Below are 12,657 nucleotides of genomic sequence, written 5' to 3' on the forward strand. Positions count from 1 at the left end.
TTCTGCGAAATGTCCAGAACGAGGCAAATCCATAAGCGGAGGAAGGAGAGAGTGTTCCCAGGAGCTGGGGGTGGGGACATCACAGGCATAGGGTCTCCCCTGAGGATCGCGAGAACGTTTTGAAACTAGACTGAGGGGACGGCCGTAGACACTGGGAAGGTACAAAACGCCCCCGCGTCGTTCACCGGAAATGAAGCGTCCTGCACTCCATTTTGTGAAGTGGGTGGTCACCTTCGTTTAAAACATACAACAGCCTCTGGGAGGCAGCAGGAAGCTCGCTGGGCACTGACCTGTGCACCTCTGGTCCCCTGATCCCCCGGGGAGCCCGCCTGGCCGGGATCGCCTCTGTTGCCCTAGGAAGAAGGGGGGAGAGGCAGGGAGGGGTCAGGGTGGTTCACGCCAGCGTCGGCTCTCTGCTCCACGGTCACGCCGGACAGGGGGACCGGGCAGCAACCCAGCCCTACGAGGGGGTTGGAGGCCGCTGACCCGGCAGCCCCAGGTGACACACCTCACACCTGACGCCAGCTGTCACTGTGCACTGTTACAATCCTCTCCCACACTGGCCTCCCCTCTCCTCACTGCGGCTTTGGGAAATGGGACATCTGGGGACCCACACTTCACGGGCGAGAAGCCCGAGACACTGTGACTCGCTAATGACCAGGGAAGCAGGCACATTGTGGGCAAGGGGTGCCTGGAACTGCCACCTCCATCTTTTTCCCTTCACCCCCCCTGCCCTGTCCCCACGGTTAATCGTTGCCACAAGTCTGTTAGAAGGGGCTAAGGTGAAGGAGATGGGAAAGGTGGAAGCTGCTGACTGAGCTACCAGCCTGGAGGGCAAAGGAGAGAGGAGGTCTCTGCCTGCGGGCGGTGGGCACAGGACAGGCCCTGAGCGCCCACCAGGAGTCACGCTGCAATGACAGGCGAGAGGCGCCCACTCGGAGGCTTACCTTAGTTCCTACTGGGCCCCTCCGGCCATAGCCGCCCTGCGGAAGAAGTTGCACAGTGAGGGGACTCCGTGTGACCTGACGCTCACATTCATCCGTCACCCGCCGTGTGCCAGGCCCCGTCAGCCTCCAGGACATGCACAAAAGACACCCTCCTTCCTGCCTCCACGCGCCCCGCCGGTCACCCAGATGGAAGCTGCGAGGGCGCTGCGACCTGCCAAGCCAAACAACGACTCCTGGCCGCCCAGGCGGCCTTCCTGGGGAGGAGCGTGGAGGGGGTGTCCGCGCCTGCGTTTCCCGTCCCCGGGTGGTGGGAGCAGCCACGAGACGCGCTCCTCCGAACGGAAGGGGCCCCGGGCTCTCCGAGTCCGGCTGCCAAAGGCAACACATCCTCAGTCCAGGGAGCATCCAGGGCGCCTGGTCTGCGCTCACATCTGGACAACGCCTCCCACCACACTCCAGAGGTGACCCCCCCTCCCTGTCCACGGGGCTGGCCAATAAGTCACTCCGAGCTCCCATACTGGACCACCTCCTCTGCAGTGGGAGGGGGAAAGGCAAGGTCAAAGGAATGTCCCAGGTGCATCTCCGCAAGGCTGGGGGCTGGCATCCTGGGGACGGTCACAGCCAGTGGTGACTGGGCCGGCCCACCGCTGCATCAACCCAAGGACCACCATCTTACTCCCAACAGGCCAGCCCAGGGGCCTCCTGGGGCGACCGTTTTGCTGTTTCACTGACTGGCAGCTCTTTTAAGGTAAGACCGCTGCCTCCTTCCGTGGATGACACATGGACTAGTGGGCAGAGGTGGGCCAGGTCATTCCTCCACAGAGTGACGCTCTGTCTGGCCCCTCCCAGGTGGAGCTGTCCCAAAGGGGACAGCCTCAGTATGGCCAGAGGCCACCAGCGCTGGTCAATTCAGTGCCTGGGCCAGAGGCAGCCTGTGGGGGCCCTGCAGGGGTGAAGTGGGGGTGGGGGAGCGCAGCGGAAGGGGGAGCAGGCACAGCGAGGGCCCAGGAAAGGGGGTGCAGTGCCACAGGGGCCTGTAGCAAAGGAAGCCACGGAGGCCACAGGAGCCCCCGGCTGCATCGAATTCAAACCCACGCGTGCAGTGCATCCAAACGAACGATGCGCGACCGCCTCCCATGAAAACAAGTCCGGCCCGGCCCAGACTGAGTGATGCGGCCACTGTAACCGGGTGCCTCCGCGGCGCTTTTTCCTGCGGCAGCACGGCAGCTCTGATCAAAAATAATGCTCAGAGCTGTTGAGGGCATGTTCAGATAGTAAAAATGATGCCCACAGCATGTCGTCTGACTACAAAGGAGAGTCCTTCCTCCTAAAAGCCCTCACGTCGGCAGCCTGCCTCCCCACCGTCCAGCGGCTCGCCCCTTAAAATGTCGTGATCACGGGGGAAAATGGCTGCACGGCCCCAGCCAGTTTCCGAGCAGAGACCTGTCCTGGGCACCCACAGCATCCTGAATGGCCCCTGAGGAGTGCCAATCCCAGACCCCTCCTTCCTGGGCACGGACCACCTGCTCCGGGCCACGCTCCGAGCGCCCCGGGCCCTGGAAGGCCGCAGAGGACCGCCGTAAGCCCTCGGCTCTGGGGGCCAACTCCTCAACGGGACACAAAGGTCACACACGCGTGCAGCCAGCTGTTCTGCAGCTGACATTCCTGAACTGTCTGAAGAAGCCCCTGCGAGATGCCGTTCCCTAGAAAAACGGACTCTACTTTCATTGCCTGCGTCCCGGCAGCGCACACACACACACAACACAACACAGTTAGAAGCCCAGCAACGACCTGGGACCCCATCCGCCTTCCTGCCCGGTTGCCTCACTACCCCCCGGGGTCACGTTTCCCTTGGATTTGTTACATATTTCGTGGGAAGCCGGGCCAAATTTTCAGAAGCAGTAAAGACAGGACTTTGAAGAGCGTCGGTTCAGCATGTTTGTGGGAGGGGAAGGAAATAGGCCCAGGACAGAGCACAGAGCAAACAAGAGAACCGGAGACCTAAGAATCGAGAGAGATCTGGGCAACAACAATCTCAGAAGTTCCCCTAAGTTCCCACACAGGACACTGCTGAGTAGCTCTGTCCCACGCAGTGTTTGGATTTCCATGGCACTAATGTGGTACAAAGCCCCCTCAGCCCCCAGAGATACTCACGTCCTTCCCGGGCTCCCCAGGACCGCCAGGCACCCCATCTCTCCCAGGGAGACCCTGGTGCAGGAGAGAAAATCAGCATGAGATTCTCCACTGCAGAGAAGAACATCTACCTACCCTGGTGACATCGCCCAAAACACCTCGGGGTGTAGGATTGACACCCAGGGCAGCCGGGCACCACTGGGTGGGTCCCACTGGGGCACAGTCCCACCCACGCCAGCCTCGGCTTCTGAAGCACTGTCCAAACATGTCTAAGGGGCTCCCATTGCACCAAGGAGAAGCCCCTCTTGGAAGGGCTGTTTCCATTCCCCGGCAGAGACTTCCTGCAATGGGGATAAGTCCTCAGATTCAGGGGACCCTTTGTGGTCCACAGCCTTGGAGGTCACCTCCTCGGCCTCGGGGCTGGGGACGAGCCGGTGCGAGTTTTGTCTCCCTGGCCCTCCCCACACAGGGAGCCCAGGAACGAGGAGCACCATTACCATGGGCCCGATGTCCCCGGTTTCCCCTTTGAGTCCTTGCTGCTGGCTGTCTCGTCCCGAGTCACCCTGAAAATGACACAGGTCGGGGAAATGAGCCCGCAGGCAGGGGGGAGAGCACTGAAGTTTGCTTCAGGGAGAGGAGAGCGTCTGCAGCGTGTCTTGCCTCTGGCTCTACAAAGCCTGCGAGAAAATGACCGTCACCCGGCCAGCCTCCTGCCCTCTGGGCCAGGACGAGGCAAGAGGGGGCCCGGGCACTGTCCTCCATGGGGCTAAGGACTTTTGAGCCCCCCACGGTCAGATGCAGTGAAGGGGATGGATGTCATCTGCGCGGGGTGTGTCTGGAGGGACTGGCCACAGAGCCTCAGGTCCACGTCCCCACGGACACTTTTCCTGACCGCCCCGTCCGGCTGGGTTAAAGTGCCCAGAGACCACACTTTACAGAAACGTCTCAGGCCCCCATAGGGCGGGGCTTGCAAACATGTATCCCTACAGCAAACACTTGGCCGGCCACCCCAAAACCGACGCAAACAGATGAACCAAGTACTTCGTCAACATGCTTCAAAGCCACATAGAAAGTAAAACTCCCCCTTTCGACCCTCCCCCCGCACAGACTCGGCTCTCAGGTCGTCCACGAGGAAGTCTCCTTACCGGGTCACCTCGAATGCCGACGTCGCCTCTTCCCCCCTTATCTCCTCTAGGTCCTTTGTCACCCTGAACAAAAAAATGCAAGTGGAGACTAAACATTAAAGAGAATTGTAATTTTTTTAATCTCACCCTTAAAATCGCATTCTTCCATTCGTGAACGTTAAATACATCGGGGGTGGGGGGGAGCATTTACTCACTCACCGAGAAGATAAAGTTACTTCTGCTCTGTCCACAGATATTTACCCGGGGCCACTGTGTGCAGACCCCGCAATTTATTTGCAACAAAACAAACTCAGTCCCTGCACTATGGGACACAGCATCCAAGAAGACCCTATAGTGTCACCTATCACAGCTGCCGCAGACGTTGGGGACACCCAGGCGGCACCCCCAGAGGAGGTCAGGGAAGGCTGCTTGGAGGAAGCGGCATTAACACTCATGAGTGAGAGGAACCGGGGACAGGTTTGCCATCACAGCGAACTTGGACGTGCACCTACCCTTCTCCCGGGACTCCCGGCCTCTCCAGAAAGACCAGGCAACCCTTTGTCTCCCTGCCAAAGACAAGGACAAAATGTCATTCCTGGCACAGTCGCTGCTGATGAGTGAGTACTGGTCCCGGAATCTTCGGGACAGCGGTGGCCAGGACTCAGTGCACCAGTTTACTTACATCTTCGCCGTCCAGACCGTCTAGTCCGATTTCCCCTAATTCGCCCTATGAGGGGACAAGACACCGGGGTGAGTGTCGGAGTCCTTCAGGCAAAGGAGCAGTGAGAAATTCTGCGCAAGTTTCAATGTGAGAAAAAAAGCAAGCCCAGTACCTTCTCTCCTGGGAACCCACGAGACCCCTGGAAAAGAAGGGAAAGGGGAGCATTATGTCCATCCTGGCAGCCAGACCCTCAGCTGCGGCACAGGGCTGCCCCACACCCCACTGAAAGCCGTGGCGGCTGAGAATTCACTATTAGAGATGCACTTGTTTGGATTGCTGGCTCACCATCACAGGGAGGTGACAAAGCTAATGCTTCTGGGCCTGAGCCCTTGGGTGGTTTTGGCTTCCGGGGGGAGGGCCCGAAAGCCAGGATCAGGGCTCCAAGGTCCCTCCGTGACAGGCAGGGCAGTGGCCCTGCCTTCAGCACCTGCTCTCATACTTCAGCCAGCAGAGGAGACAGCTGGTCAGCCCTTAAAGCCAAGCATTTGCTGCAGAGGACCAGCGGGCGCAGCGGTCTCTGCCTCCCTCTTGTGCCCCCACCTCCCTGGCTCCTCTCGGGGTCCTAGGCTGAAGCCACGGGCACTGGCCTCCCCCCTGGCCTGGCCCACGCCTGTCTGTCCTGGGGATGGGCTCCCGGAGGCTCCCCCTGATACCACAGGAAACGGTTTCTGCCTCTCAGGCTTCTTTCCCAGCACGGCCTGTGCTCCTGGACCCCAGGCTGTGGCCGCCCTTCCAGCAGAGCGCCCCCCTCCATCCTCCCCTGGGACACACGGGGAGGAACCGCCACTTCCGCACCTGCCGATGCCCCCTCGGCCCACCGCCCTGCCACACGTGGCGGCCCCCACACGGTACCTTTATTCCTCTCTGGCCGGGGCAGCCCTGGAAGCCTTGGGTGCCGTTCACGCCGGGAGGGCCCCGCTCACCCTGTCAGGGAGACAAAGCCGTTTTGCAAGGTGGGGCTCCTGGCCCTCAGTGCCCATGGGGTCCATGGCTCCGTGAGAGGCGCCCCTTAGGAACCCGGTGTTACTGCCAGGCAGCTGACCGAGCCCACCGGGCCCAGCATCCCTGCCCCCCAGGCCCAGGGCTCAGTGTCCTGGAGGCAGGGCACGGGGAGGATCTGCGACACAGAGGGTGCCGCCGGGGGCCCGGGTGGGCAGGCCCCGGTGGAGAACGCTCGGCCTGACCACTGCTCTGTGCGGTCCTGCGTCCCCAGCTCTCCAGTGAGGCCAGAGCCTGTGACCCCACCAACTCCCCCAGGGGCCCCTGAATCCCAGGGCTGGGCCTTCCAGTGTCTCAAAGCCTCTCCGGCCATGTCCGTCCCTAGGAAGGCTCTGCCCACCCTCCGGTGAACCCCAAAGCTATGGTCCACCCAAGCCTTTCCTGGGAGACTTCCACTAAAGGGCATGGCCCAACCACGGCCTGATTGGGGCCGAGACACCCCGCTCCCGCTGACTCCCCCCTCTGCTTGGGGGTCTGACTGAGCAGAGCCAGACTCAGAGACCCCTCCTCGAGACTCAGAGACCCCTCCTCGAGACTCAGAGGCAGGGAAGCCCCACTGCTTCCCATCACGTGGCGATCCACCAAGTTGCCAAGGAAGTTACCCATCAACCTTTCCCGGCGGGAGAGGCCCCAGAAGCGGAAGCCCACCATTCCGTCCCAGCACAGAACAAGGAGGGAATGACAATTTCAGGAACGAGCAACTTGACTTACGGGTCCGCCCTCGTCCCCGGGATAACCTCGGTAGCCGTCTTCTCCAGCAATGCCCTAAAACAAAGCACAGGGGTTCCTGGGTGAACCCAAGGGTTCTGGAGGGGGGCTTGCTCTGTACCGGAGTGTCTCCCTGACTCCCTGCGTGAGGCAGAGCAGCACTCAAGTTGAAAGCAGCTTTAGCTGTCCCCTTGAACTTCCCAATTTTCTGCTCGCTATTTCGGTGCAATTGTTCTTTCTATCAGGACCTTTAAGGCTCCTGCTCTGTTACGACATCCTGTCTCTTTCCTGTCACTCCGAGGCAGATGCCAAGCGTCCCTGCAGACCATCGGCAGTGAGCGGCCAGAGATGGCTGCTGGTTCTAACGTTCTTTGTAACACGGAGAGCCAGCGGGTCAGGGAACGGCGAGATCCCCTCGCCCCAGGGACTGTCGCAGGAAGGGAGCAGACATTTGGACCTGCGTCCAATCCTCCGATCCTCCGTCCTACAACCTGGGGGCCCCTTCCTCCCCCTTCTCCACCTCCAGCCAAGGTGATGACCGACTCCAGAAATCGAGCCTCAGGTGTAAGAAATGGGCAAAGCCGAGGTACCTTTGGCCCGATGCTGCCGATGGGTCCGCGGTCTCCCCTCTGTCCGGAGCACTTGCAGGGCACCCCGCAGCAGGCTTTCTCCGCGACGTTGTCCTGCCAGATTGTAACCAAACGTTCGAGTCTCAGTAAGCCTGCCCCGAACAGCACAAGTGGGCCCTGAAGGGCAAGGCCCGATCTGCGCGGATCCCGGGGTGAGGGAGGAAGTCACTCTGGTGTGGCGTTCACTCAGAGACTGGCTTCTCATCCTCACCGTCGGGGGCTGGGGGGGAGGGGGCAGTCACTAACGGGAGACCAAGAGCAAAGTAAAATACACCTTGTTCACAAGGTCCCCTCGGGCTGGGCCTTATCTCTATAACTCTCCAACACAGACACTCAAGTCTCAAACATGAAGCATCCTTCATGTGCTCAGAAGCTCCAAAGAAACAGCAAAACCTAACCAACAAATGGCCAATGGTGAAACCACCAACAGAGGTGGTTTCAAAACGAAGGCTCGAGGTCAGGGCCCTGGACCAGGGCACCAGCCTGGAGGGGGCTTGGTGTGTGGGGGGCAGACCCCTCGGCCCCTGCCTCCCAGCCACGGCACCACCAGCAGGGTCACCAGTGCACCTCCGGGGCCCTCACACACCCTTCCCACCCCCCCATGGGGAAGCCGTACCCAAACCGCACCTCCACCTGCGAAACTCATGGTGGGGGGGTCTGCTTTCTGGCAGTGAGCTTCCCAGAGCTTCCCCTTCCTCCCGACCCTCCCGCTGAGAGAGCCTGAACTGCTGAGGGGGAGCGAGCCCCAGGGGCACCTCACTCGCTCCAAGGAAACCGAGGAGACGGCACCAGCAGCCTCCTCCCCCGGAAACGCTCCTTCCTCTCCCTGCACATTCTCATCACATTCTCATTCGCCTCGGGCCGGCTTTCTGAGGCCAGGGACACAGCTTCCGTTTGGGAAGGCTCTGTCCTGCTGGTTTGTCTTCTCAGAAATCTTACGAATGAAAAGACCTCCATCGGAGGGAGCAGAGGGGACACTGAGGCCACAACGTCAGCACGCCCGGGGACGCGTGTCCCAGCTCACCGACCCTTTCGCTCAGGACCTATTCACGTCCAGGACTCACTCATGCGAGGGCAACAAAGTAGGTCCCTTGTGTATTCAATGGGTTAAGTCACCCACCCAGCGGCCCCGCCCTATCACCAGGGGATCATTGATTTAATTACATTTTTAAAGGTTTTACTTATTTATTTTTAGGGAGAGGGGAAGGAAGGGAGAAAAAGAGGCAAAGAAACATCAGTGTGTGGTTGCCTCCCTCACACCCCCTACTGGGGACCTTCCCTGCCACCCAGGCATGTGCCCTGACTGGGAATCGAACCGGTGACCCTTCGGTTCGTAGGCCCATGCTCGGTCCACTGAGCCACACCAGCCAGGGCCTGACTCCTTTACCGCGAGAAGCCAAACACCGGGGGTGCTGTGCGGAGGCACATAACACGCACCAGCTGCTCGGCAAGCTCGTAGTCCAGGTCCAGCAAGTTGAGCCTCAGGGGCCTGTTGTACATGAACCCTCGGCCGAACTCCAGCTGCATCAGCTGCTCCAAGTCGGCGACGCGCTCGAGGCCCACCAAGATCAGCGCCTGGACACCTGCGAGGACGGCACGTTTCCAAGGCTCACCGGGCGCTGGAGAGCCGAGGCACCTCTCATCTTTAAGGACAACGTCAGTGTATCATTCCGCCCTTCCCGGAGACTCCTGTACACAAGCTAGTGAGCCCATCGATGGAGCCCAAATAGTGCAGCGTGGAGCCCCACCCGCGGAGCAGTGGTCTCAGACACGTCAGCGACTGAACTGCTTACTGTGGACACTGGCAGTGACACTGCGAAGTGTCTTTGTGCATGAACTCCCTGGCTGGTCCCAGCCGACACGGGGACACCCGGGAAAGAGGTGAAGCCCCCTCCAAACCAGGCGAGAGCAGTCTCAACCCTGCTGCTCGGGGAAACCAGCCATGAACGGAACGCTCTCGTGGTGACTGAACACTTCCCTACACCCGCCTCAACCCTGGTGGTCAGAGCGACACCAGAGTCCAGAGCCCTGGGCGGGCGGCCGTCACCTCCCACAGCAGGCACCACAGCTCCTCCGATTGGTCACCCTGAACTTGGAAAGTGTGCTTTTATTTATGTTACGTTGAAGTTTATGTTTCTTTGATGCTGTTGTCTTCTTGAGCTGGACTAACTGAAAAGACGGCAATATTTTTTGCTGCAAAATCAATTCCTAGTTTGTGATGTCAGCCGGTAAATCAGGCCTTCCGGTCCTCTTGCAAAAGTGTCCTGCTCCCTGATGTCGTACCACTTGGGTGGGTCTGAGACGGCGGGGCCTGTGCCAGGACTCGGTCTGGGGTGCAGGTGGCTCCCTGCTGCCCCATCCCCTTGCCACAGGTGGGCGGCAGGGAGCCAAGATGCCCAGGAGGAGGGTGGCCTGAGGACCCGGCAGCGACTCCTGTCTCTCCTGCAGAGCCGCCCGGCTGCCTCCCCCACGGCCCGGTCCTGTGTTTAGAAAGCCCCGGAACCTACCTGCTTGTCGGAGCTCCTCCGAAGCCTGTTGCAAAGCAGCCAGATCTCCATCCACCCCGTCAGTAAAATGAATGACCACCTGAAAATAGAGGACGAGTCACACCACAGCCAACACTGAAAAGACACGTCACAGACACTTGCGAGGGAGCGTCCACCTCTGTTTACAGCAGAGGAAACTGGGGGCTGGGGTCGGGCACCAGGGCCCCGCGTCCCTGGCTCTCGGCTGCCGTGCAGTTGACTCCAGTGGGAAAGGAAGCCGTGCGTGGTGGTGTTTGGTTTATCCAAAACCACAGGCAGCAACGAAAAGGAAAACAGTCGTCTCACTTCCCTACGTGTGCGTACTTGTAACTCTGTGTGCACATACACAGTTTACCACGGGTGTGTGCCCAGAGAGGGAGCGGACCTGTACAGGGAAGGGCACTATTCAACAGGTGGGTCTACAGCCGTGCACTAATCACAAATGCAGCTCATTCAGGCTCCACCAGTGACTTCCAGGGTATTTTCTTAGAGGGCTGAGCTGAGACCAGGGAGACACTGTGCTTCAGATCCGTCGACGGGCTGAGTACATGACTGGCACCACAGGCGCTTCCAAGGCCACGGAACGTGAACGGTGTTTACGGAACACCGCAGGCTTCCCGGCGACCAGGCGGCCCTGCTCACCTTCACGCTGTCCGGCGAGGCCTGCCGGAACTTGCTCTGATAGGCCTTCAGCGTGTCCGCCGTGAGGATGTAGGGGTGCTGGCTACGCATGTTCTGGAACTTCTCGAGCAGCTCCGGCTGGTACTCGGCAAAGTCGAAGGCCTCCACCGGGCCCGAGGGCGTGCTGCCCACCACGGACACCCGCACGGTGGGCATCTGGCCGCCGCTGCAGCTGAGCCTTTGCATCTGGCTGATTCGATTCAAGACGGCCTCCACCTTGGACTCGAGGCCCTTCTGAGCCACAAAGACATTCTGGTCTCTGGAGCCATCAAACCCCAGAATCACATCCAGGTTACAGGCTGTGGGGGGAAGCAGACGGTGAGCTCTAAGAGGGGCTGTGGAGATGAGCCCGACCTTCGGGCACAGCCGGGGGTCCAGGGCCAGGGCACCGGACGCACAGGGCACGGCGAGCACTTGTGCAGATGAACTCTGAGCAGCAGCCCATCCGCCGGCCTCCCCGGGCACCAGGGAGTGTTTCTGTGATAGTCATCTGTGCTGTTACTATTTGGGTGCAAGTTCGTGCTCTAAACTAAATGCGCCTGAGAGCTCAAATGCTCTGACCTCCTGTCACTGATGTAATGAATCTATGGACAAAAATGGGGGTCAATAGTTGGAATTATTGGGGGATTAAAGAATAGAGAGAGAAAGTAAATCTTACAAAAACAAGAAAGACAGGCTTCCCTCTTATACTAGAAGAACACCCCACAGCGGGCTCGGTGACCGCCCTGACTCAACCCAGGCGGACAGAAGTCCCAAAATTCCCCGGGGGAAGCGGATGCTTAAGGAACCCCCGGGGCCGGCGCTGGGTGTCCAGGCTGCAAGTCAGCCCGGGGAAGGCGCTACCTCTGGCCACGTCCGTCTGCCCCGGACACAGGTTCTTCTGCATGGCCGCGTCCAGTGTTTCCAGCACTTGCTCCTTCAGCTCCGACAGCTCCTGGATGCTGCCCACGCGGAAGGCCATGGCGCTGTTGGACGCGACCTTCCCGAGCTCCACGGAGTCGGCGCTCCCCAAGCCCACCGCGAACACCTTGACGCCCTTCTGGGTGAGCGCCAGGCTGGCCTCCTGCGCGTCCTCTACCGACCGCCCTCCGGTGATCACAAAGGCGACCGGGTAGACCTGCGGGTCCAGGCGGCTGCCGGCCTCCGGCACGAAGTGGTTCAGCCGCAGGTGCTCCAAGGCCACCTTGGTGTTGGCGTGCCGCCCCCCCTTGTAGACCACACTGTTGATGGCGTCAATGATCTGCTGCTTGGTGGAGAAGTCCTTCAGGAAGAACTCGTCAGTGGGGTCGGAGTTGTACTGGACCAGCCCCACCTGAATGGAGTCGTCCGGCCCGTACACGGTGTCCACAATGTCGGACACGAAGTGCAGCACCTCCTGGAAGCTGCTCCTCTGGAAGTTGATGGAGCCGTCCAGCAGGAACACGATGTCCGCTTTCTTGTTTTCTGAAAGTAGCCGGAACGAAGAGGAGCACAGGGTTGGTTTCCGTGGCCGCGGTCGACACAGAATCAAACGAAAACAACTGGAACGCGGCCGCCCTGCGACTCATTCCCAGCAAACACCCCCGCTCCACCCCACGCCTCTGCACTTTCCGAATTCACAGCCCTCAAACCATCACGCTAAACATAAGAGAAATGATCCGTCATGGAAACAAAGAGGAAAGGAAACACGAGAACTCAGCGAGACTGAGTCCCGGCCGCCCCATCCAAAATGGTATTCTGCTGCGCAGTCCCTGACTTCAGGTGTTTTAAGAAATGCCACCATCCTGGCTGGTGTAGCTCAGTGGGTTGAGCGTGGGCCTGTGAACCAAAGGGTCACCGGCTTGATTCCCAGTCAGGGCACATGCCTGGGTTGCAGGCCAGGTCCCCAGTGGGGGATGTGCTAGAGGCAACCACACATTGATGTTTCACTCCCTCTCTTTCACCCTCCCTTCCCCATTTTTCTGAAATAAACAAATAAAATCTTTAAAAAAAAAAAGAAAAGAAATGCCACCAAACACTCTTTCCAGTCCAAATGAAGGATGGCATCCAGCAAGAACTGGGACCCTGTGCCGGAGGCAGAGCCAGGAAAGGCTGGCAGGGACCGGTCACAAAATGGGAAGCCAACCCCACGCGCCTCTACAGGGGTCACCCGCCAAGGTGCTGAGAGCTTTGTGGGACACTGCTGAAAATCAGTGGCATTTGGGGTCACTT

General features: G+C 59.8%; 1 protein-coding gene across 6 annotated transcripts in view; it reads right to left on the minus strand.

Annotated features, from left to right (window-relative positions):
- Positions 1-12,657, minus strand: part of COL6A3 (collagen type VI alpha 3 chain) — a 67,848-nt gene that overhangs the window by 22,290 nt on the left and 32,901 nt on the right. For all 6 annotated transcript variants that reach the window (XM_053655229.1, XM_053655232.1, XM_037161389.2 and 3 more), the window contains 15 exons: positions 11,311-11,910; positions 10,429-10,766; positions 9,769-9,847; positions 8,699-8,844; positions 7,223-7,315; positions 6,636-6,689; positions 5,778-5,849; positions 5,038-5,064; positions 4,887-4,931; positions 4,717-4,770; positions 4,226-4,288; positions 3,578-3,643; positions 3,102-3,155; positions 948-983; positions 291-353 (listed from right to left, as the gene is read on the minus strand). In XM_053655229.1, the coding sequence (XP_053511204.1) occupies positions 291-353; positions 948-983; positions 3,102-3,155; positions 3,578-3,643; positions 4,226-4,288; positions 4,717-4,770; positions 4,887-4,931; positions 5,038-5,064; positions 5,778-5,849; positions 6,636-6,689; positions 7,223-7,315; positions 8,699-8,844; positions 9,769-9,847; positions 10,429-10,766; positions 11,311-11,910 (1,790 nt within the window). The remainder of the gene's footprint in view (positions 1-290; positions 354-947; positions 984-3,101; positions 3,156-3,577; positions 3,644-4,225; positions 4,289-4,716; positions 4,771-4,886; positions 4,932-5,037; positions 5,065-5,777; positions 5,850-6,635; positions 6,690-7,222; positions 7,316-8,698; positions 8,845-9,768; positions 9,848-10,428; positions 10,767-11,310; positions 11,911-12,657) is intronic.

This window comes from Artibeus jamaicensis, unplaced genomic scaffold (assembly GCF_021234435.1).
Source record: "Artibeus jamaicensis isolate MK-2021 breed Jamaican fruit bat unplaced genomic scaffold, CSHL_Jam_final contig_944, whole genome shotgun sequence".
NCBI classification, from domain to species: Eukaryota; Metazoa; Chordata; class Mammalia; order Chiroptera; family Phyllostomidae; genus Artibeus; species Artibeus jamaicensis.